This window comes from Poeciliopsis prolifica, unplaced genomic scaffold (genome assembly GCF_027474105.1).
Source record: "Poeciliopsis prolifica strain line A6 unplaced genomic scaffold, Auburn_PproV2 SCAFFOLD022, whole genome shotgun sequence".
NCBI classification, from domain to species: domain Eukaryota; kingdom Metazoa; phylum Chordata; class Actinopteri; order Cyprinodontiformes; family Poeciliidae; genus Poeciliopsis; species Poeciliopsis prolifica.
The window spans coordinates 7373849-7398130 of record NW_026562397.1 but is presented as its reverse complement, the minus strand read 5'-3'; the positions used below and the strand labels follow the sequence as shown (position 1 = coordinate 7398130).

Here is a 24282-nt window from a genome sequence, read left to right as displayed (position 1 = left end):
ACGTGAGCGGACGGACCAATGAGAGTGAGGGGGATTTCCCCACCCTTCCTCTACGCCAGAGCGAGGCTGCCCTCCACCACCCGGCATTCCCAGTATGCACCGCGGACGGCAGCAGTAGAAAATAGTCGGCTAGCGAAAGATTACGAAAAGAGAACCAGAAAAGGGGGTAGCTCACCAGCTAAATTCAAGAGCCTAACTCTACCCAACGTTACCCAAAAGCGCTAACATGGCTGACAACGAGAAACTGGACAACCAGCGGCTGAAGAATTTCAAGAATAAGGGCCGAGATTTGGAGGTAAAAGTTGTGCCGCTGACGGGAGTCTGCGATGCCGCCGCCAACGCTGCTGCGTTCACGGCCAGCGTTCGCCTCTCCACTCCGCTGTGACGTCGTTTCTAATTCCCACTCATCGGGGAACTCTGGTGCCTGAACCCGGTCGGGGCCTTCACTTATGACCCAGTGGAGACGGCTGGCATCGCCGTGGAGGTCTCCACGTTTGGGTTTTTGGTTTCGTTACCCCAGCAGACCGCGCTGCTTGTTAAACATGTCAGAAAAGCCTCCGCTGGGTGAGCTAGGCCCGCTGGGGGCATGCTAGCTCAACTGAAGCATATCATTTCCCGATTCTTTTTTGCTCGGTGTCAAATGTAACCCATAAAACAAAAAGTATATATAGTAAATGTAAACGTTTAACCTACTGGAATAGAAGTATTCCCTTGTAGCTTTGTTAGCATGACAGTAGATTAACGTCATTTTAGCACTGCAGCAGGCTAACCTGCTTAGCTTGGTAGTAGCTGCAGTTCCACCCATCCCCCGTCCCGATAATCAAAAACAATGGCGGAAACCCGTTAGCTTCTTAGCTGCCCTCTTACGTTGCTGTAAAGTCGGTGTAAATAATTACGTTTTGACTGCGTGTTTAAATTGCATGTGCTTAAATCCCAAATAAATACGTTTTTTTTTTCAGTTGGAAAGATTGACAGATGAAAGCTAAACATGCTAGCTGCTGTCGGATCAATACATAGCCAGGTGATTTACAGTCAGCTCGGGGTGTCAGGGTCTCATGGAGGCCGGTGGGTTTCGATATTCTAGATCGGCTCACCCGTGGTGTGTAGGATTCCGAAACAATCATACATCCTGTATGACAACTGCTTTCTGTCAGTGTGACGGTCCTCAGGGGGTCAGTTTGTGTTTTAGCGTGGTAGCAACTATACATTGAGGTATGTAAATGCTGAACACACCCTTCAACTCTGAACAAGCACCTGGTCACCAACCAAAACTGTATCTGCTCGGTTAAATGCCATTAAGTGTATGAGTGCCCCTGTGTTTAGACATACACGACTACATTTCATTCTGGCCACAAGTGAAACACCAGGTCAGTTATGGTTGTTCTGAAACTCACACAACTTGCATTAGAACAGGTCCAGTTCATCTTCAGAGTGATATCAGCTGATGTTGAAATACAGTGTTCTCCAATGCAGATTAAAATTCAGTACAGTGCAGGCCATTTTGGTTTAAAATGTAGTTCAGTGAAAAATCATCCTCATTAATGATTTAATCAGCATTTCAGATGATTATATCATTTGCCGTCATTGACTTTGTGGCAAACGATTCTCCAGCGGAGGCATGTGTGTTGTGTTGGGCAAACTGTTGGCAGTTTTCACCAAATAGTATTCATTTAAATGGGAAGAGACGTCTAAAAGAATCGGTTCGGCGTGTCTGTCTTCCACGACCGGCTGAAGAAACTTGAGACTCAAAATATAGACTTTCATATCCTTCAGGGGTGATATTCCAGCTTCACACTAGCATGCTTTTCCACCAGACTTTGGAATAAAACGTGCAACATTATGTTACTGATTTTAGTTAAAGCGGAAATGCAATAATGTTTCTAGTTTTGCTATCCTAATTATTACAGTTATTGTAATGTTTATGTATTTAGGTATTGATGCATTGAATTAAACAAAAATAAGCTACATTTTATAATAAACACTCAAAAGTTATTAATTACAGAGTGGCACCAATATACCAAGGCTAGGTAGTGAATTAGTCCAGGTGTTTGCTTGAGTAGCCAGCCTGCAGCCCACTGCTTACCAGACTTGGTTATTATATTGATTCACTACACATAAAGTGAAACTTTTTAAGCCTTTATTTCTTATGATTTTTTTTATGGTTTTGCCTTGCAGACAATAAAAATCCAAAGTTTGCTGTCTAAAAATGACTGTGAAAAGAAAAGCATGTTAATTTCTTAGAAAGTTGAGTGAAAGGAAAAATTGTGGAAGGCAAAGGTGCTTCAGCAACAAGGATAACTGCAGCTTGGATGATTTTTAATCCAAATCTACTCCATAATTTGGGAGACGGCATCTACAGAGTCTTGTAGAGACAAATCCCACATGGGCTATAAATGTTATATTCCTCATGCCATGACAAATTTTCACAATATTCAAATTTCTTGAGCTGTATCTGTAGTTTGCTCTGTGCAGTCGAGGAAAGTTCTGGTCACCTGTTTGGTTTCTCCTGCTTCACATGAAGACAACTTTAGATCACATAAATCTATTGAAAACTTTAAGATACTTTATTTTTTGTTTGCACTGAGTAAATATTACTTGACAACTGTTGTCGATGTGCTCAGTCTTTGCAGTGGTCGTGTTGAAATCATAGAAATTCATCTGCTGGTGCAGATGAAAATATTTCTTACTAAGTGAAAATATCCCATCTCCTGGTATTCACATTTTATTTTATGGTATGTTTACGTTTGTTGCTTAAAAATACTAATCTAGCATTAGTCTTAGATATATAAAGTTGGACTTTAGCTTTTAGCTCAAACTACATTTCTGTTTTTATATGGAGCTCAAGCTCCCAGAGTCTGCAGGACCAGCAGAGAATAAAAGTAAAATTGTTCGGCCAGAGAGCAAACCTTAAGAGAGGCCACTTCTGCAAACTGCAATTGGCCAATGTTATCAGTGAGCCTTTGATGTCTGTTTTCACCAAGTGTTTTTTCCCAAAGCAACACAATATTCACTACATAATGACAGTATTTCTGGTATGTATTGGTAAAACATGATAGACTAACACAAATGTAATTCTAGTAAAATAACTACTGACTAAAGCCAAGTTGCAATTATGGCTATCGTATGCAGTGTCCAGCTGGAGAGTTTAACTTTGCGGTACGATGAGGGATTTTGTGTAATTTTTACTATCATTGGTTGGTATTTTTCTTGTAGTTAATGTTCATATGTTTTCTGCAGACCATGAGACGACAGAGGACCGAGGTCGTGGTGGAGCTCAGAAAGGTAATCTCTTGGTCATATTGTATCATCAGCTACCCAGTTGGACAGTTTTCTGTGTCTAATCTGAGACCTTATAAATATTCCAGTGTTTTTATTAAGTGCTTACTCTGTTCCTTTCACCACAGCACAAAAGAGATGAGCACCTCCTGAAGAGGAGGAACGTTCCCCACGAAGACGTGTGCGAGGACTCCGATGTCGATGGAGATTTCAGATCGGTAGGTTTGTTTTGTTTTTTTCCCTCTTTTTTTTTTTATTTCTCTGTTTTCAGTCTGGTTGTTATCTAAAAATCTAGTCAACATTTTTTACCTTAATATTCAAAATTGTGCTGCTCATGTGAGGCTTCTTTGGTACTGTGAGAATACATCACTGTCCAGAAATAAATTCTTGAGATTTATAAAGTGCAGCTTACCTCGTCCTTCATGTTTAAATTATTCCTTTGTGGACATTGTTAATGGTCTTTAAAAACAGATATTAATTAGTTTTTCTGTTTTGGGTGTTAAGTTTACCATCAGAGCTTGAACTATTCACTGTACACTGTTTTTAGGGATTATTTTCACCAAATAGTATTAATCTGTACTAGAGTTGTGCAATGTATCAAATTTCTATCATTCACAAAGGCAGCAATATTTAGTCAGCTATAATATTTTAAGTTACATGCATTACTGCTGCATGCCAATGGTATATTTGGCCAGATGAAGGGGATTTAGCTGCACAATCAGTAGTAGGGTAAAGAGAGAGAGGAAAATGGAGATAATTATAACAGTTTTCGCCAGTTATGTCTAATATCTTATTGTTTAATAAAATATTGCGCAGCCCTAATATTGCTCTTGCATCATAAAACCCTCCATGGGCGTCTATGCAGTCAGGGCGAACATCAGAGCGGTCTGTTTTACACACTAAAAATGTCACAGGGAGGGAAAAAAGATCGATCAAGACTCCCACCTTCAGTAAAGGTCTCTGGGTTTGGTGGCATTGTGGGATTAAAATGTCCACTCAGCTGTTGAGAGTCAATCACTGTAACTACTTTACGGGGCTGAAGGCTGCTTTTGGCAGTATATCAGCAAAGCCTACTGGTCAGACTCGGTGGAAGGCTTTAGACGGGCCTTGTCCTTGTTGTGGGAATATTGAAAGGCATCTACAGTAATGCCTGGGTTACTTTTTCTGTCACATTTGTTTTTATGCACAGATCTTCTTTTTTTTCTTCAACAAAAAGTGCAATTTCACCCCTAATTTGTGCTTTTTGTTAAGAAGTGTTTCCTGAATTTTTTTTTTTAAATCAACTGTTTCTGTATCTTAGGAATGACATCATCTGATAATTATGATTTAGATCTAAATTATGGAAGGGGTCTGCACATCCTTAAAAAGTCTTGAAATCATGCATCTAAAATAAAGATCTTAAAATGTCTTAAATTGATTAAAGATGTAAGCTTTCCTTAAATATGCAAATTGATGTCTTATATTTTGTCATGACATTACTATTTAACCTTGTAGGGGTTTTTTGTTTCATAAAACTTTTCTGCTAGGCAAACACTTGAGTCACCTGCAAACATAATCATTGCGTTCTGTGACTCAAAGAGGTTGCGGCTCTGGCTAACAAGCCACTAGTTAGCTTTTGTAAAGTGTAAATTTATCACAGGTAAAGTGTAAATTTAGCGCCTTTTGCCGTTCATCTTCTCCATTGTATCTCTTCATTCTGTGCCAAAAAGGCTTGTCACTTCTACTGTAAATTTAAGACACAGTTCTTAAATTTTAATGTTAAAGGTCTTGAAAAGGTTAGTGGGTTTACTTTAAACTAGGTGTCTGTTTGAAGTAATGATTTGAGGATGTTTCATTTGCACGCTAACAACCAGCAATATAAAATATTATATCTATCTTCTGCAGTCTGATTTAAGGAGTTCAAATACAATAAAAGTTTAGTGCCCAAATGGAAAACATAACTCCAATAGGTGAACATGGGTCTAATTTGAATCCTTCATATTTCTAGATAAAATCACTGGTGACATTTGATCATTTTATCATCATAATTCCTCGGGAATACTTAACTACCAGCAGAAATAAACTGATTTTCAGCAATATTTTTGTTATGTGGGTATAAAAGGAAGTAGGTGGAGCAGAAATGGAAACAGGTTTGTGTAAAATGGGGTGTGAATGGTTCCTAGAACTCTGTCAGATGGCAGCAGTCTGATCTAAAAGAGAGAAGTCGAGGCCAGTCGTTGATAAAAGCCGACTATCCCCGCAGTCTTAAAAAGTATTAAGTTCATGTGTCAAAAATTAAGGCCTTCAAAATGTCTGAAATTCAGACATTGATTAATGTAGTTAATCGTCATTAACTACATTAATCACGATTCTTAAATTTTGTATCGACAGAACTATTTAATCTTGTATATATTTCTTCTTCGCTGGACTTTTCCGTCAGGAAAACGTTTGAGTCGCACTAAGACATCTTGATTTCGTGCTGTGACTCAAGACGGTTGAGGCTACTGCTAACTAGCTGCTAATTTATCCTAGCTAGCATTTTGGGTTCATCAGTGCAAATTTATCACTAGTTGGCTGGAAGAAGTTTGTACCTTTCTGTGGAGATATAGGTCTTAAATTCAATTCATAAGCCTTAAACAGCCATCAAAAAAATCTTAAAGTTGACTTGATAAAACCTGTAGAAACTCTGTAAAAAGGACGATTAAAGTGCCCTCCAACATCCTTTGAGATAAAATGTCAGTGCTGTGTTTGTTATGCGTCCATCTAAGACTGCTATAAAGCATCGCCTGCTACATCATTGGCCGTCTATGTTCCTCATCAGCTTGTAATATGCAAAACATCCAGAGGCCTTCTTTGTTCACTATTTGTCAGTAAACGCACCATGATGACCTTTCAAGGTTCACTCTCATTCTGGTGTTAAATGTTTAACACATTTTATGTTTGATCTCTTCTGAAGCTAATATCTGTAATGTTCTTTTGCAGCAAAACACCTCTCTTGAAACAATAGTACAAGTAAGTTGATTTCAATATTTTAAATTCATTTCTGGGTTATTCAGTCAGGCACTTAAACATGCAGCAACATTAGAATATTTTAAAACTGTTCAAATCAATACAAGTAAAAAATAATATATTGTCTTTTAAATAGATATGCTTGTTTCTTTTACATGCAGTACTGCTCATATAGTTGCTTTGTTGACTTGCAGAATGCCACCAGTGATAACCAGGGCATCCAGCTGAGTGCTGTTCAGGCTGCCAGGTAAGAAAACACACCTCATGTCTGTTTACATTTCTACTATTAGAATATTATTAAATTACTCTTGTACGATTACACAGCAATATATTTTTACCAAAATAGTCTGAAAACTTTTTGTTTCTGTTCAGTTGATATTTGGTCCAAAAAGTCACACGTTGCACAACATAGATAAAAACAAGCAAGACTTTGCAGTGAGTTGACTTCACTGATCATCCTGCTGAGGGTTTGTTTGCGACGTAAAAAGAGTTTTTGGTCGACCGTAACAATGATTCACATCTGCCACGCAGGTGTATTTATAAGCTGCTGATTCTGCACTTGGACACCATCGCTTTTATTTTCAGCAAGCCTTTTGGTTGTGGCTGATTGGCTCTTGTGAAGTAGTGTTTCAGTGTTGCAGTCTCAGAGCCTTTTTCCCAACCAGCATTCAGACTCATCTGTTTAATGGATGCTGGAAAAGGCCATGCATTTCACTCATATCGCCCTTTAGCAGGGGAGCTGCCAAAATTCATAATCGGGTCAATCTCCTTCACATTTCAGGATTTTATTTTATTTTCTGTAATGCTTTTAATTATTTATGTTAAAGCGATGATGTCGATGATTTGGTTTTGTTATTTTGAGTTCTTAAAGCAGAGATCATAAACCTTGTCCAATAGAACAAATGGGTTTCAGAAATGTTAACTTAGACCACGCTGCAAAAACACAAAACCAAACCTTACCAAGTCGTTTTGGTCTTGTTTTGACTACAAATATCTTGGTACATTTGAAATGAGACAAAACTAACTTGCAGGAAACTTTTTAACAGAAATAGAAGCTTGTTTTCAATAATTCTTTAATATTGATTTTTAAGATGTATTACTTCCACTGACAGATCGATTCACTTAAACAAGACATTTTCCCATGTTATAAAGTGAGCTAATCTGCCAGCAATTACTAGTGCCGAGTGATGTCACTTAAAAATAAAATCTGAGCCAAATTTGTCAGAGTGTCTTGTGTTAAAGCAGGACGAAACATTTGCTAAACCCAAGTTTTCCTGGAAAAACCATCAACCCTGATGATTTTGGAAGGCGTTTCTCTGTTCTGATGTTTGCTTTATGCAGGATGTCGGCACTTTCTTAAACTTTTTTTATAGTGGCTTAAATTTATGAATTTAGGCCTCTTTAAAGCTGCAACTTTATTTTTTTTAAAACTTTGACTTGCGCTCATACTCAACTTGAGACGGTTGTAGCTATCAATAAATTAGCTGGTAATCAACCTTTGCTAGCTAAAGGAAAGCAAGGGCAGAGCTAGCTAGCTTTTATACGCCTATTTTTGGATAATCTACTGCCAATCAGCTGGATGATGATCATCTGCACCATTGGCTCACTTTTCTTACCAACCCAAATTATTTATGCGTTTTCCTTTTTTTTTTTTGTACATTTATGTTGTGATACAGGTCTTATTTCCCATTCCTTATGAGCTTAAAAAGTCTTGAATTTGCGTTGGTGAATCCTGCATAAACCCTGTTTGTAATTTCACAGGAAGCTGTTGTCCAGTGACCGTAATCCTCCCATAGATGACCTGATTAAGTCTGGGATCCTTCCCATCCTGGTGCACTGCCTGGACAGAGATGACAAGTAAGCTAGCTGCTTTTCTATCTGCGCGTCTGCCTGCAGTAATGACTCATGCTTTATTTTCCTTCCCTCCAAGTTTGTGATAATTATAGTCAAAGTTAGCCTCATTCCTTGATCCTGTTCAGTGTTATGCAGATGTGCTGCTTGGACTTCTTCTGACTCATCTGAACAGTTCCGCTGTTATGTAAATGTGTTCTAGTTTTTACAAAGATAGTGAACGACTAATCGTCCTGCTGATATTGTCTAACTCAGCTGCTCAGTCCCACCTCATCAATCCGTCCATCTTGTTCCCTTGCAGCCCGTCTCTGCAGTTTGAAGCCGCCTGGGCTCTAACCAACATCGCGTCGGGTACCTCAGAGCAAACCCAAGCTGTGGTTCAGTCCAGTAAGTTCAACACTGTCACAAAAATCAAATTCTTTTATTCCCACATTGTTTAATTTGTTCGGATGAGCTGCTAGTTCAACAACAGGATCGACCCAGAGAAAGTTTGTCTGTGTTTTTAATTCTCCCAGGGTCGAAGAAAAATTACAGTATTTATACTAACATTTGTAGAAACGGTATGACAGTTTTTTTTTTTAACTCTGCTAATTACGCTCCAAAAATGACTGTAGTAATTTTCAAATTATGACTCATAGATTTGATTCCTGACTTAATGCATGGGTTTTGAGTTTCTCTTTGGATACAGAAACCTACTGCATGGATTAATTTTTAAAAAGAACCTCATAAATTTTTACCTGAAGAGTTTGGCTTTTTCTTTTCATGTCACAGCTTTGCAGGTAGCGCTATGTCGATGATACTGGTGGGGTTAATAGTCCTGGATTGGCCTGCGGTTCCGAACAAATCCACTAGGAAAATCAGATGTTGAAACACTGCAGGCGGCTCATGATTGCATGTCTAAAGAGGGTTGAGATATACTTGGTTTTATGCAGCCTGTTTGAAGTGTTGAACTTGCCTAAAGGTACAAGTATCTCTGAGATGTGAATGATAAAGTAGCGGTTCTTTTACGCAGAACTTTCAAAAGAAAGTAGATGTCCGTTCATTAACCGTTCGGTTCTCCTCTGCAGATCTATAACTATATAAACAAAACGTACATCTTCTGAATTAAGCTAGAATATACTTTTTGTTTCGGCATATCTGCGTAAAGGCTTGTGTGCTCAGACTTCTGTCTTCATCTCATTCTTTTTGTTTTGTGAAGACGCTGTGCCGCTGTTCTTGAGGCTGCTCCACTCTCCTCATCAGAATGTGTGTGAACAGGCTGTCTGGGCCCTGGGAAACATCATCGGTGAGTAACCACTGACTTCATCTTGTTCTCTGTTCACAAAGATTATGAAGATTATGATGTGAAAGCACTCATTTTATATTTGACAAAGGATGTCCGGAGGTGCAGCGTTTACAAGCCATATCATTGAGCTCGTGCAAACCAAAGCAACTTGTATCCGTGTTATTTTTATTTTTTTTTTTTAAAGCAGTTTGAAAACTCATTGTGCTTTCTGTACTTGTATTCAGGTGACGGCCCACAGTGCAGAGACTATGTGATTAGCTTGGGAGTGGTCAAGCCCCTGCTGTCCTTCATCAGCCCCTCCATCCCCATCACCTTCCTCCGCAACGTCACCTGGGTCATGGTCAACCTGTGCCGCCACAAGGACCCCCCTCCTCCGATGGAGACGATCCAAGAGGTGTGTATGTGGAGATAAAATATGGATTAGGGCCGAGTGATGTCACTTAAAAATAAAATCTGAGCCAAATTTAATTCTGATTTTAATTAGTTTTTTCCCCTCACTTTTTTCTAAAAAAAAAAATATTATATATAAATGACAGAAAATATTTAAAAATTGGCTTTTATTCCAATCTTTTTTTTTATTTTTTTTTTTTTTTGAGTCAACTTGAATTTAGAGTTGAAAAGCTGTAAAAGATGCTTGTCAACCAAAATGGCAGATTTTGAGTGAAGTAACATTACTCTGAACTGTGGAGACCCAAAGAATTTATGAATGAGTAAAAATCCAGTTTTTCCAAAAATTTAATCTTCATAAATGGAATTTGATAAATTGATATAACCATTATCACCCAACCTTTGTGTGTATACAGGCACTATTATTTTGTTGCTTGTTATTGGGAAGACATTATTTTTTATGGAAATATTTTTGGAAATATTTGTTTTATCTCAGAGGTTCTGCAAATGGTGAATATGTTCATTTATTTTGCAAGCGTTCCTAGCTGGTTAATCTGGAGGTTTCAGTCCTTTAAAAGACACCACAAAAAAGATTGAGTTGTGATTATGATTTATTTTTATGCACCTTTGTTATAACCAAAGCTTTATTTATTCTCAGATCCTGCCTGCTCTCTGTGTGCTGATCCACCACACTGACGTCAGTGTAAGTAACAAATTAGTATCTTTTTTTCCCCTAAACCAGAAGAGCAGCAGAGAAAATTCATCTATTTTTTGTTCTTTCCAGATCTTGGTGGATACTGTCTGGGCTCTGTCTTACCTGACGGATGCCGGGAACGAGCAGATCCAAATGGTCATCGACTCTGGCATCGTTCCTCACCTGGTACCGCTGCTCAGTCATCATGAAGTTAAAGTTCAGGTATGAAGAAGAACCAAGACGGTTCAGAGTCTATCGTGTACCAATCCTAGGCACTCAGCAAACAGACAGCGCCCCCTGCTGCTGCCTGGAACGTGAAGCACACGACCTCATGCATTTAGGATGTTTGGCTTTCGGAGGAAAAATCAGCTGCTGTATCATAACAGCATTTAAGTAGAAGCATTTTGTTCACAAATTGTTGGGTAGTTCTTTATTGACCAGAAACTCCTGCCCACACTGTATCAGCAAAGGCTTGTCTGATAACAACAGCGGCTGTTGCGTAGTGCTCTCCTTGACGTCTCCAACATCGTTGACGGCCATCATTTCTGCTCAGTGTGAATCGACTTTCATCAGAGAACAACACTGCGGACCACTGGTGCCTTCCTTGTTCAGCGTTAATGCTACCAGGCACATGCAAGACAATGACGCTGTTCCTAGAGGTGTGGTCAGGTAGCCTTGCAGGTAGTCTACAACGCTGATGTCTACAGTTTTGAACAGTCTGACATGACACTTGTTTGCCTCTTACCACCTCTAAATGCGCCAAGAGTTGAGTATCATTTGTCATCCAGTTCAGCATTTTGATAATGAAGTGGACATCAGTGTAGGATGTGGTCAAAAGACGTTCACCTCTAAGCTTTTCCGTGACTCTTCCGGTCTCTCCGCAACCTGCTGATGACACTCTGAACTCATTAATGGCGACTTTCTGATGCTCTCATGATGTCAAAATGTGAACAGCATGAGGAGGATTGTTTGAACCAGAGGGTGAACTCAGACATTTCACCTGCCACTGTTTTTATTTTCAATTACAAACCCCACCAGTACAAACAAATGACATAAAATATATGATTTATTCTTAACTCTATGAAAACCAATTCAGTGACAATAAGTCTACCGTATACATGTATGTACACAAACCAATTTAACATAACAAAGCATGGAAACCTTAATAGAGGTGTAGTGCGGTAAGTTCACTTGAAGTAATCACTAACAGCAAACTTTAACCACACAACTCTAACTTGATTCCTGCAATCATTTCCTATGTTGAATGTTTCTACATTTTGCCTACAAGTCCTCCAGATAGTATTTACTGAAGATGTGTTGTCATTTTTAAACTGGATCAATAGCTGTTTTATAACTTCTATTTGTTGTTCCTTACTTATTTAGTTTTTTTTTTAAATTCTCAATTGTTCTTATCACTAAAATATCTCAAAACATGTTCATTATGAATTCCACAAACCATCGCTATTACTGTGTTATCCCCATATCTGTCAAGTCTCTCTTTTTTATTTTTTGAAACTATTGTTTTCTACTTGCAGTATTTAGCTAAAATAAATACAGTAGGTATTCCTCCCCTCTCACCTTAGCTTACTGTGTGATAATTAACACATCGATTAGTTTGATACATTTTTCTGAATGGGCTTCCGTGCTTTTTAGCTGTTTGTGTTTTCTGGTTCCTCTCCACATCCAGACCGCTGCGCTGAGGGCCGTCGGTAACATAGTGACTGGGACAGACGAGCAGACGCAGGTGGTCCTCAACTGCGACGCCCTCAGCCACTTCCCATCGCTCCTCACTCACCCCAAAGAGAAGATCAACAAGGTAAAAACCCGTCTCATTTTCACGCCACACCGACAATCTTTGGAAAAACTCCACCTTTGGAATGGAAGTGATGAAATCTGAGACTTTGTGCAGGTGTGACTGTCATGTGTGAGAGGTTATGGAGTAGTATTAGGTAGCCACTAGACTCGGCAGCAAGATTCGTGAGGATGAAGACGGTGAAGAAGACCAGCCACAGTAGTCAGTGACAGATCAGGGTGGGTGGGGTTTAGCTGCGTGTGTGTCAGAGTGAATATGTGTTCTCACGGGTCGGAGGAGTAAAGGGTGCTGAGAAACCTCTGCTGATATCGGAGTGCATCTGAGACCAGTCATGTAAAAAACGAGGCCTCGTGTGTGACTGGACGATGATTAAAGCCTCAAATCACCCCCTCCCCACCCACAAGCACGCTCGTCTCAACCAGAGGTCAGCTCATCCGGGTTGACCTCTGGGTTCTGATCCAACTCATAAACACTTTTTATCAGTTTTTTTTTTTTTTTGCAAGCCTTCAGACAGTTCAGCTTTATAAATAGCATGTAATCAATCTACCCGGATTTATTCTTGTATTTGAACTCCTTGTCCTGTAGGAGGCAGTGTGGTTCCTGTCCAACATCACAGCAGGCAACCAGCAACAGGTGCAGGCTGTCATTGATGCAAAGCTGGTTCCCATGATCATCCACCTGCTCGACAAGGTGCGGATCGTTTGCTCTGTTCTGAAGACGATTTAAAACCAAACATAAAATATGATGCTTATATTGAATCTACTCATTTCAGGGTGACTTTGGGACCCAGAAAGAAGCAGCCTGGGCCATCAGTAACCTGACGATAAGTGGGAGGAAAGATCAGGTGAAATATTGTTGCTCATGTTCATTCTTGTCCCTGCTTCTTATTTTATTTTATTTTTTCTACAAAACACCTACAAGGCTATCATTGATGCAAAGCTGATTTAATTTAACAGAAAACAGCTCACATGCATTCGTTCTATAATTTAAGCAGTTTTATCAATTAACTTTGATTATAGCTTACCGTTTTTCTCAGAAAAGTTTAATGCTTTGTACCAAATGAATAATTTAAATCAAGAAATCTTAAGTTATGGCCCATATCAGGGGTTGTCACTCATTTTAAGGTCATGAATGTCTTTGAAGGGCCAGTTGTGGCAGAATGAAACTACCTTTAACAAACTTCAAATATTATAGCTGTATCTGCATAAAAATGTTTAAAAATACAAGTCTGAGAATGAAGTCATATGATTGACTTTATTTTCATAACATTGTGACTTGTCGTAATTTTATAACTTCTTTCTCTTATTACTACAACTTAATTCCTGACTTGTATTTTTGTATGACTTTATTCTTGTAATATTCCAGCTTTATTTTTGTAATTTTATTTAATTTTTCTGAGTCTGGCCCAGATAGAATCTAGATAGCAACTAAAGTATTTATGGAGGTTCTGGATGTGACACATGTGGCCTACACAATCGCACTGAAACGCTTGGAAAAAGCTAGTTCAGGATGCTGATTTTGTACATGTTGATGCAAAGTTGAGTGGAAGGAAAACATATACACCCAATTTTGGTAACTAAACATTTTTAGATGCATCTGTGTGTTTGAAAAAGTCAATAAATATTGTAGATGCACATAAAACACTTTGAAAGTGAATATAAATGAGTTCTTTGCTTACAAAGACTTACTCCTCGTCTGAAATGTGTCGTCCCACAGGTGGCCCACCTCATAGAGATGCAGGTGATCCCTCCGTTCTGCAACCTGCTCACAGTTAAGGATGCTCAGGTCGTGCAGGTCGTTCTCGACGGCCTCAGTAACATCCTGAAAATGGCCGACGACGAGGCAGAAACTATCGCCAATCTCATTGAGGAGTGCGGAGGTATGTTCAGCCGCCGCCGTCTCTGTGCAGCTTTTGTTTTCATTTTAAACGTGGGGTCACCTTTGACCTTTATGTTCCACAGGCCTAGAAAAAATAGAGCTTCTGCAAAATCATGAAAATGAAGATATCTACAAACTGGCGTATGAAATAATAGATCAGTACTTCTCATCCGATGATGTAAGTGACACAAGCGTCTTTTTTTCCCCGGTTTGATTCAGTTTGGATTTTTTTTCCGCTGCTGACGCCCCGTTTCTCTGTTGCTTGTTCAGATTGACGAAGACACCAGCCTGGTCCCAGACGCCATCCAAGGCGGGACTTTTGGCTTCAACGCAGCCAACGTGCCAGCCAAGGGGTTCCAGTTCTAGACGTCACCCCGGGGGGGTTATTCTGGAGTTTTGTTCGCGATGCAGCACCCTGTTCAACATAAACCAATTAGGAGAGAAAGAGCGAGAGAGAGCGAGTGTGAGAAATTCGATCCATTGTGCTTGGCTCGTGGGATCCATGGCTGCATCTTATCTGAGAGAGAAAAATATGTGGATTTCATTTGGCATTCCGGGGGGAAACCAGCCCAAATGAAGTTTGAGATGGCGAGTGGATGCGAGTGAGAATGAGTGGCTACATGTTGCAAAAAAAAAAAAAAGAAAAAAAAAAACAGTGGAAAAAAAAATCTAAAAGAAGCAAAACATCTACATCGATTGTGTTGAGAAGACACGCTGACGTAACTTCTGTGTTTATTGGAGCCGCTGTCGACTTGTGTGGAAAACTTCAAACGACGGAAAGAAAAGAAAAAAAATCCTTGGATGTGGATGGGGTCCGTGGACATTGACAAATAGGAAATCAAGACATCTTGAAATATCTCGAGAAAAAAGCAGAAATGAATATAATTATGAACAGAGATGAAACATAAGTCATCACAATTCTGCGATTCCCTCCCCCATTCGCCATGAGAGGGCGCCACCCCAACCAACTGGCCACGTTTATCAGACACGAGTGTGAATGGACTCATTGTGTATGAATGTCTGGACTCAGTGCAGAGGAGCCAGGTTCATCTCCTCTAACGAGAACGCCCTCTGATTGGGCGACCATCCTCAAAGCCCTCCCACTCCACTTCCACTCACCCCTCTCTCCTCGAATGGGCGGGGCCAGGAGTCCGACTGAACGTATCGCGTGTGCGAGAGAATGGACGGATGAGTTGTGTGTGTGTGTGTGTGTGTGTGTGCACGTGGCGTGACTGGGAAAGTGCGCATGTGGAGGCGGGAAAAAGACACAAAAGAAAACGACAACATCTTGAAGAGAAACGCAACAATACAGTAACGCAAAGGTCGCAGGAAAAAGAATTTCTGCCTTTGAACGAGGCCGATCCTCAAAGAACTTTGGAAAATGGAAAAAAAAGAAAATCATCACAAAGATAATTTTTTTATTTTTTTTGTTCAGAATTATTATTTAGTATTAATTGACACTGGACATTGTTTCTGGGAAGCGTAGAGGAGCAGCAGCAGTGCATCGAATCAAGATGCTTATGGGCTTTTCGTTTTGCCTCCAGTGTGTTCCTTTTTTTTCCCTCTTTTTTTTTATTTTAAGTTTTTTTTTTTTTTTTTTTTTTTTTTTACTTTTCTGCTTTTAGTTCCACCGCTTTTCTGTAAAGGTGAATGATGACGACGACCGTCTTACTCCATCCTTCACCTGAACACCAGACGTGAGCTCGATGCTGTGAAACCCGTGAACCAACCAGATCCTCCTGTCACCGCCTCACCTTTTCGTCATTTCACAGCGCAGACCACCGCTTCGGAAGCGCTGCCGCCACAGCTTTTGAGCGCCGCCACGGGAGAACAAATCGATGGCCACGTCTCGTAGGATTGTGAATCATAACCCTTGCATGTACCTAGCACAGTTATTTTTAGGGTAATTTTTAGTTTCCTTAGGCTGTGAATACAGTGAAATTTTCATTTTGAGTAATACTGTGCTTAAATGTTACATGTGTCCCTTTGCCCACCCTGCCCCCTCCACCCACGTCCCACCCTCCTTTCTGCTCACTATTGTCAAATTTACTAAGTAATCTGTATGGTTTTGCACATGTACTGCAAAGTGAGGCCTGGGTGAGTGTTGGCGGGCTTTGACCCGCCGCCGATCCCTTTACATTATGCATCACTCAGCCACAGTCTTTGTTGTCTTTCTAAAGTGATCTAATTATACTTTTTAGTGCTATTTGAGAGTAGAATGACTTTATTTCAGCGGCAGCAGTTGACAAATCTGCTGATGTATCTCAGTTTGACTTGGAGGGGATTTAACCTCGCTCCTCATAAGGTCAAAAGGTGTCCCATGTGTCAAACTGAAGCTGTTCAAAGCGGGTTTAACTGAGTAATAAATAAACCCATGAACAAGTTTGCTGTAACTTAAGTATCTCGCAGAGTCCTCTCCCTTGACCCCTTTTTGCTCTTCTACAAGCTAAATGTACAAGCTTAACCTCTTCTGTTTTTGTTTTGTTTTTTGTTAACTTCAAACACTGTAGTAATGATTATACATTGTGCTCATAAACCTTCTGTTGAACATAGGGATAATATTTTTTTTTTGTTTTTTGCAGCATTCCTTGTTAGCAAAGTGGTTTCAAATCTTAAAATTATGACCTGAAATAATGGAGAAAGCCTAAAAACCTTTTTTTTCCCAGGGAGAAATGAAGGTTAAAGGACAGGTTGTCGTCATGAAAATAAATAGTGAAACCCAAACTGAGAGACTGAGCGTGGGTGTGTGTGTGTGTGTGTGCTCTCATGTGAAAAATCTAAATTCATCTCGTTCCAGAACAATTTGAACCGATTTTATGCCTGTGTGTTGCCATTTTGCACATATAGACTAGTTTCTACAAAAAAAAAAAAAAATTACTTTTTAACATAGATGTTAAAACTGTTATTTTGTTGTGACTGTAAGGTATGTGACAGATAATCTGGAGGTAAAAAATCCAGCTTCTCTATTCTACTGTTCCTGTCCTACTGCCATTTGTGGAAATGCACAGCTTTGTTTGAAGCCACCGATCACTCAGGAGGGTCTTTCCGCTGTCAATCATGCTTGTATATACATCACTCACACGCTCTGGCGTGCTCTCTGGTACACTTACAGCTTCTTCCTTATAGCAGAGCCTGCCATGAATGCTAAGACTAGGCAGCATGGCCAAGACGGAGGTTAAACCATTTTCCTGAATCGGTAAGTTAATGAATTTTTTATTATTGGTGGCTTGCAACTAAATTTCACTCCACATGTCCATTTAATATGTGTAGTTGCATGACAGTCTGGCCTGAGCAACATATACACAAGCATGACTGATGACACTCAGACCCTCTTCCTGATTGGCTGTTTTGACCGGAAGCTTTGCAAATCTGCAGATCACAGTAGGATTAAAGGGAGGAGGTAGAGGAGCTTTTTTTTTTTTGTTTTTGTTTTTGCCTCCCTCCACATATTCCATGACCTAGTGACACTTTCACAAATATTTACAAAATAAATAAGTTGCACACTGCAGCTTTAAATGCTGCACATTAATTTTGCAACTTTTGTTAAATAAGAGTGGGGAAAAACTGGAGCGCGTCTACAGAGTAATCAGCCAAAACATCAGAATATGTTTGGAACATTGAACTGGACTTCAGTCCCATCATGTGCACCCAAGACGAAATTAATGATGTGCGAGTTTCCACCTCACTGTGGGGTAACTTATTCGGGCTAAACACAGTATGAATGAGTGGTGAGTGTCTTGATTTTATTTCTTTTAAAACGGTATGAAGAGGACCAACATCCCATGATGCAACAGCCACCTTGCTTCATCGTGTACTCTGGTTTAAATGCTGGGTCTTATGAATCGACCCAGGAACCAACCGAACGAATACATACTTAATATACTTTGTGACCTTTATCTCCATAATGAATACTCAAATGAAGAAGCTTAATATATACGTTTCTTCACAAGGCAAAGTGTAAACAGCCAGCGCTCATTTCCAGCTACTGGCATAGTTTCAGAGATCGTTCAAACGGGAGACGAGACGCTCCCTCATTGGCTGAACTGGCCGATTGACCGTTAATCCGCATGCGCATTATCGAAAATAAAAAATGGACCCGGTCGGAAAGCATATGGTCCATTCAATGTGTAATAGAAAATGGGAAATTCCGAGATCCAAGTGGGAGAGAGGTGGGATTCTGGAATTTGGCTCGTTTGAAAAGGTTTGTGTCGCGTCAAAAATGACAGAATTGTACACTTAACCGCATTTTTTTTCTTTTTTGTGATTGAAAGAATAATGTGAAGATGAGTGCACTGGTGCGCACCTGAAACGCCACAAAGATCAACTCTAACTTTCGAGGCAAAATAAACGCAGCATATTATTCAAGGAACGTCATAACTTCCCTCTAAACCGATGCCTTTGTTGTTTTCTGTGCGCTTCCAAAACATTGAGAAACGTTTAATACGTGAGCTGGTATTTATTTTTCCGAGTTAAAAATACAACTGCCTGGTTTTGAACGTTAACGCTGCCTCCGCGTTGCGACCCGTCTGATTTGGAAAGGCGAGTTTACGAGACGCGCATGAAAGCAGCACGAGGAGGAAGAGGAAAGGAAAAGCTGTTATGGACACTTTCCTCTGAAAACAGGGTAAGTGTGAACGTTTTCTCCTGAAACATTTCAGTACTATTCACATTTCGTTTCCAGTCGAGTTAGCTGACTAATCACAAACCATAAATAAGTTAAACAACGTGTGCCGTAATTAGAAGAGCTTCTAATTATCCGCAAAGCGGTATTGGTGGGAAGTAACATAAACATGCATCTTTTATTGTCACTGTAGCTGCTGGCCGTAACAAGAGGAGACGCTAAACAACATAAGTGACCGGGGTAACATGAGCCAAGGGTTTCCTGCCGCCTTCTTGTTTGCTAAAGCCAAATATTCCCAGGAACAAAGTGCTGAATGTGAAGAGGGTCCAGCTGCACGTCTGCATTTAATTTTCTCTTTTGTAATCTCAGCAGCCAGAAATGTCTTCTGATCTCTGAAGGCCTGGATCAATAAGTTACAGACGCACACAGCTCCTGATCTGGAGAGACCAGTTCAGCCAACAATCATATTTTTGAACAGGGTGAGGAGTCCAGAGTACCCAGGGCAAACCCACACATGCATATGGAGAACAAACAGGAAGACCCCGTATCAATTTCTCTTTTTTTAGCCAATAACCTTTTGGGAATCACCTTGGAGCTAAAATGCTACCTTATATCTATTTGTGATGTCGCTCATAGATTGAGTTAAAACAATATTCCGTATTTCTATAAGTGTGACTGAAAAAACCTCAAAGCGTCCAATTTAAAGTTGGTTCTAGATCTAGAAGATGTCTGGCAACATTGGTGACCTGTTCCTTAAGCTAGGAAGTCAGTTAATGAAGGACTCAATGAGCAGCTTAGCAAACAATAACAAAAAAAAAATCCTGTCTACATATGCACTGGGCTCAAAGAAAAGATTTGCCCTTTGTTTCCACCTGGGCTTTTTTTCCCCCCTCTCTAAAAACAAAAAGAGCGTTCATGCATGAAAAGTAAAGTCGTCTTCAGTCAACCAGCTGACTGTCGGCCCACTGCAAAGGCCAATTTCAAAACTGGACCTTTGTTTAAAATGTTGACATGCAGGCTTGTCTGTTGCAGCTGCCATTTAAAATTGCTCTGTTGCTAGAAGGTGTCTGGTATGTGTAAACACAAAAAAAAAAAATTCAGCCACTAAACCTGGACAGGTGCTAATGCCCGAGAGGAAAAAGCATCCAAAGAGCAATGTCAGAATGAGACGGTTTAGAAATGTTACAAACATAAGGATGATTTAATGTTCTGCACAGTATAGTTGCACACTGTAAAAAGTGTGGAAAGATATTAAAATAATAAATATCCTAGTTAATGCTCTGAAATCTAAAATGCATGGTTGAAACCTGAAAATCACAAAAGTCAAGCGGAGCAACGGTAAATGTACCGAAACAGAAGTTTTCATGACTGAAAACAATAAAAAAAAACACTGCATTTCAAACCCAGTTAAGAAACTTTCAAGGTCACTGCAGTCAGAGGAGAAAGGCATCGAGGGTCAGGCATTTTGAAAATCATCACCTTGCTAAAGTAATGGCCGAAGAAATTTAGGCAAAAACAACAAAAAAATCACTTTTGGTGACAAAGTGACATCGTTTTGTTGTTTTCATAATACCAGTAAAAATCAGAAGCCAAAACCTACTTAACATTCTCACTGTTGTTTTACTACAGTAATCTACATTTAGATTATTATTATTTTTTTCCTTCTTTTTATTATGACTGTCAGCTCCCCCCCCCTCGCGGCGTCCCGTCCACTGCCAGCGATGGACAGCCTGGAGGAGGACCTGACCTGCTCCGTGTGCTACTCGCTGTTCTCCGACCCGCGCGTCCTGCCGTGTTCCCACACCTTCTGCAAGAGCTGCTTGGACAACCTGCTGCAGGTGTCCACCAACTACTCCATCTGGCGCCCGCTGCGCCTGCCCATAAAATGTCCCCACTGCCGGAGCGTGGTGGAGCTGCCGCCGACCGGCGTGGACGCGCTCCCGTCCAATGTGTCTCTGCGAGCCATCGTCGAGAAAGTAAGACGCGTTTTCGAACTGAAAACCGAGACAAACATACGTGCTGATTTGCGTCTCGCCGTTTCAGTACCAGAGGGACAGCGAGCCGCGGGCGCCGTCCTGCCAGGAGCACCGAAGGCAGCCGCTCAACATGTACTGCGTCCAGGACCGGCAGCTGATCTGCGGCCTGTGCCTGACCGTCGGCCAGCACCACGGCCATCCCATAGACGACCTGCAGGCGGCCTTTGTCAGAGAAAAACAAACCCCGACGCTGCTGCTGGCCAGGCTCTCGGAGCAGAAGTGGAGTCAGGTGAGGCGGTTGAGCGGCCCTCTGGGAGTCTGTGGGGGGAGAGAGGCTAAACCGTAACGCTGTCCCCCCGCCCCATGTTTCAGGTGTGTGAACTGGGGAAGCAGCTGGAGCAGGAGAAGGCGCGCTGCGACGCTCTGCTGAGGCAGGACCGGCAGGAGGTCAACCAGTTCTTCGTCTCTTTAGAGGAGGTGCTGGCCAGGAAGAAGCAGGCCTACCTGGAGGCTCTGACCGAAGCTGCTGCAGAGGTGGCCGCGACCTACGACCCCCTCATCCACAGAGTCAAGGAGCTGCAGGTGTGTGAAGCCCTGCCACAATAAGCAATCAATCGGTTAATTTCATGACAAACTAAAACAGGGTTTCCGCACTGTAGTAAAATGTAACAAATAGAATTAAAGCTGCAAGCAGACTGTCTGCAGCAAACATCAAATGTTTGCTGCAGGATTCTGGTTGGATTCATTTGACGGGGACAGACAGAGAGTTGTGTGAAGCCAACTTCCTTGGGCTCCTGAGCAACCTGGTTGCCCTTCCATCGGCAACATTTCCAACCGACGTAGCTTCACTTTTTAGCAGTTGGTTGGATTTGGGGGGCAAGCATCGTTGTTCAGGCTGCGGGTCAGAAAAACACAGCCTGGCTGATAACAACGTCCTGGTATTTTTTCTACAAAGGCAGACAAGAAAACGCCCAGTGACTGATCCCCAATCAGACTGTGGATGTGCCTGCAGGATCTGGAATCAAGCGGTTCCACCTGTCCTCCGTTATCTGGGGGGGTTCAGAGCCGGCCCACTTTTACGCGTACTTGATCCAAACAGTGAAGGCAGATGATGAACATGTCTTCACTGCAGACAGCCGCTGCAGTGAAGACATGGATGAAAAGGGATTCATTTACATGTATGAGAAGGAAGGAAATGAAGTCACACAAGACGCTGCGGTTTCTCCAGCTCCTCCTCTTGAACGCGATCAAGGTGCTTTTGGAGAGGAGCTAATAATAGCGAATTCGGAAGATGAAAAAAATCACAGAAGAGATAATTATTGAGCATTTTGAGGCTGGAGAAATGCGACTGGGACTGAACATGTGTCCTGATGTGTTCAGTTAAATAAAATGATGGGATTGACCGGTTTCCTGTTTGCAGGTGTCTCTCTCTGGGTACTCCGGCTTCCTGCCACAAATTAAAATCAAGACTGTTTGGCCAATCGGTCTCTAAATTCTGTTAGTGTGATTAAAACATTTCTTTCTTTGGAGTAAAACATTTGTCTGGGTACTTCTGTCTTCATGGGATTTGCATGTTTGTATGTATATGTATGTTTGTTTATAATTTACTGATAATAAATCATCCACTTTTCATTATATTTTGTGTTTTTAATGGTTTCCTGTTGCTTCAATTGGTCGGCTGATCTCAGGAGGAGCAGTTGGACCTGGTGTCTCTGGGGTCGTCCGTGGAGGAGGAAGACTCCCCCCTGGTGTTCCTGGAGAAACTCCATCAGTTCAGAGATCGGGTGGAGAACTTCATCAGAACCCCGCTGCCCTCTGGGATCAACCTCTCGGTGACGCCGCGCGCCGCGTCCTACCTGCAGCAGAACTGGCCCGCAGTGACCATCAGCAGCCTGGAGCAGGCGCCGGTCCCCAAGCTGTGCTGCTGCACCAGACGCGTCGGCCCGGAGACCGGAGCAGAGGCGGACCCGCCCGTCACGGCGGCCTGGGACAGGTGGCGCCAGCTGAAGCCCACCGCTTCCGTAGCTCTGCTGGGCCTGCTGCTGCTTCTGCTGCTGGCGGCGCTGTGGGCCAACCCCGTCGGAGGTGCGTCGTTCGGGTTCTCCGTCCTGTCCCGCCTCAGTCAGCTGGCCCAGAGTCTGAGCGGCAGCCTCGTCACGTCCGTGTGGGACACAATGGAGGCGAAGTGCGCAGAGATGGGGGCTGCGGTGCAGAGGTGCAGCTCGCAGCTGTCTGTGTTCAGAGACCGAGTCGTTCAGCAGGTGAAAGCTTTACTTGAAGCGTCAACGTCTCGCTGACGGAAGGCTGAACGTGGAGCAGTCTCATTTCCCGGTTCCAAAGAACCAAAACAGCCTGACTTTAGTTACTTTCTAAACATTTGCTAGTTAAGATTTCGCATTAACGGGCTTGTTTGAGGTTTCAACATTTAAAAACCAAAACTACGTTGTGTCCAGCCTAAACAGCAACAAGTTTTTTTTTTTTTTTTTCAGCGAAACAGGGATTTAATTAAGCCAGAACCTCTTCTGCTCATTTCCTGTCAGCACATTTAGGAAATGAAGACGATCAGAGGAGAAATGCTGCAGCAGCAGAAAGTTTCTCGTTCATTTCCTGGGTGTTTTATTCTGTAATCACATTATGTAGCAATATTCATTTTTGATAAGCGTTTCTTTTTCTTCCACCCATAAAAGATGCAGAAACTTGCATCAGATTTTTCTGACATTATGGGACACGTTGCATGTGGACCTTATGACTCTAGACTGTTTACAATAATGGAGGAATGTGTTGCATGACGAGTGACTCCCAATCTGTGCCTTTAATTATCCTGCCTCCCCATTTCCTCCAGGACCAGCACTTTTAAGGAAGTGGTGCATCTTGAAAATCTGCCTCAGAACAAAGTCCATCATGACGCCTTATTTATCATGTTTTGATGTAAACTGGGATTTTGAAATGTGGCAAAACCACAGCACACGACTGTCTGAAACAAAATACATGGAAAATGTAAGAGGTTGTTGTAACCTGTAGGGGTTTTTTTTTGTTCTATAAACCTTTTAAATATTCAATAAATAAAATTTGCAGAATCACAGCTTTCAAGCGTCCATTAAACTGTGAATTCAAGACTATCACACTATGTGCTGCCACCTACTGGACAGCTAGTGCAAGTTCATAAATGACACCTTTAGATCAAGACAGTTGAGAAAAAGACAATAAATAATTGTTACACTTAATCTCTCAGTTAACATTTTACAACTGCAGCCACTTCCTAGACATTGCATGGCGCTTCCATCGCGATCGACATGTATCTGCTTTACATTGGTGGCATGTTCTACATTTCAGTTTGAGTCCCTACACACTTGGTTAAAAATTATATTCTACCAATGGATTTCTGACTTCCAGCCCTTAAAGTGAGCTATAATGATAATAAAAAAAAAACTTATTGCATAGCAAAAGCTGCTCTGAATCTGTCAAATCAGTGATAAACTGTTTATGTTCGAGGGATCAGATTTCAAGAGGTCA

The 24282-nt window shown here is 41.3% G+C and overlaps 2 protein-coding genes across 4 annotated transcripts; both read left to right on the top strand.

Moving 5' to 3' along the window:
- Positions 1–85: 85 nt before the first annotated feature.
- kpna4 (karyopherin alpha 4 (importin alpha 3)) lies at positions 86–16902 on the top strand. Its single transcript, XM_055045309.1, has 17 exons — positions 86–295; positions 3238–3282; positions 3405–3494; positions 6238–6267; positions 6459–6511; positions 8026–8121; positions 8417–8502; positions 9314–9400; positions 9625–9794; positions 10446–10490; positions 10572–10703; positions 12169–12297; positions 12880–12984; positions 13067–13138; positions 14011–14173; positions 14256–14350; positions 14443–16902. Exons 1-17 carry the CDS (start codon positions 227–229, stop codon positions 14536–14538), a joined length of 1563 nt encoding a protein of 520 aa, XP_054901284.1. The 5' UTR covers positions 86–226; the 3' UTR covers positions 14539–16902.
- A 1665-nt stretch (positions 16903–18567) lies between these two features.
- trim59 (tripartite motif containing 59) lies at positions 18568–23851 on the top strand. Of its 3 annotated transcripts, XM_055045750.1 has the most exons (7): positions 18568–18796; positions 18987–19033; positions 19163–19272; positions 20478–20769; positions 20837–21058; positions 21142–21351; positions 22458–23851. In XM_055045750.1, the coding sequence occupies exons 4-7, from the start codon at positions 20515–20517 to the stop codon at positions 23064–23066; spliced, it is 1296 nt and encodes a 431-aa protein (XP_054901725.1). In that variant the 5' UTR covers positions 18568–18796; positions 18987–19033; positions 19163–19272; positions 20478–20514; the 3' UTR covers positions 23067–23851. The 3 variants fall into 3 exon arrangements, with proteins under 3 accessions (XP_054901725.1, XP_054901724.1, XP_054901726.1); XM_055045749.1 differs by having other exon boundaries at positions 18987–19272; XM_055045751.1 differs by lacking the exons at positions 18987–19033; positions 19163–19272.
- The last annotated feature ends 431 nt before the right edge of the window (positions 23852–24282 follow it).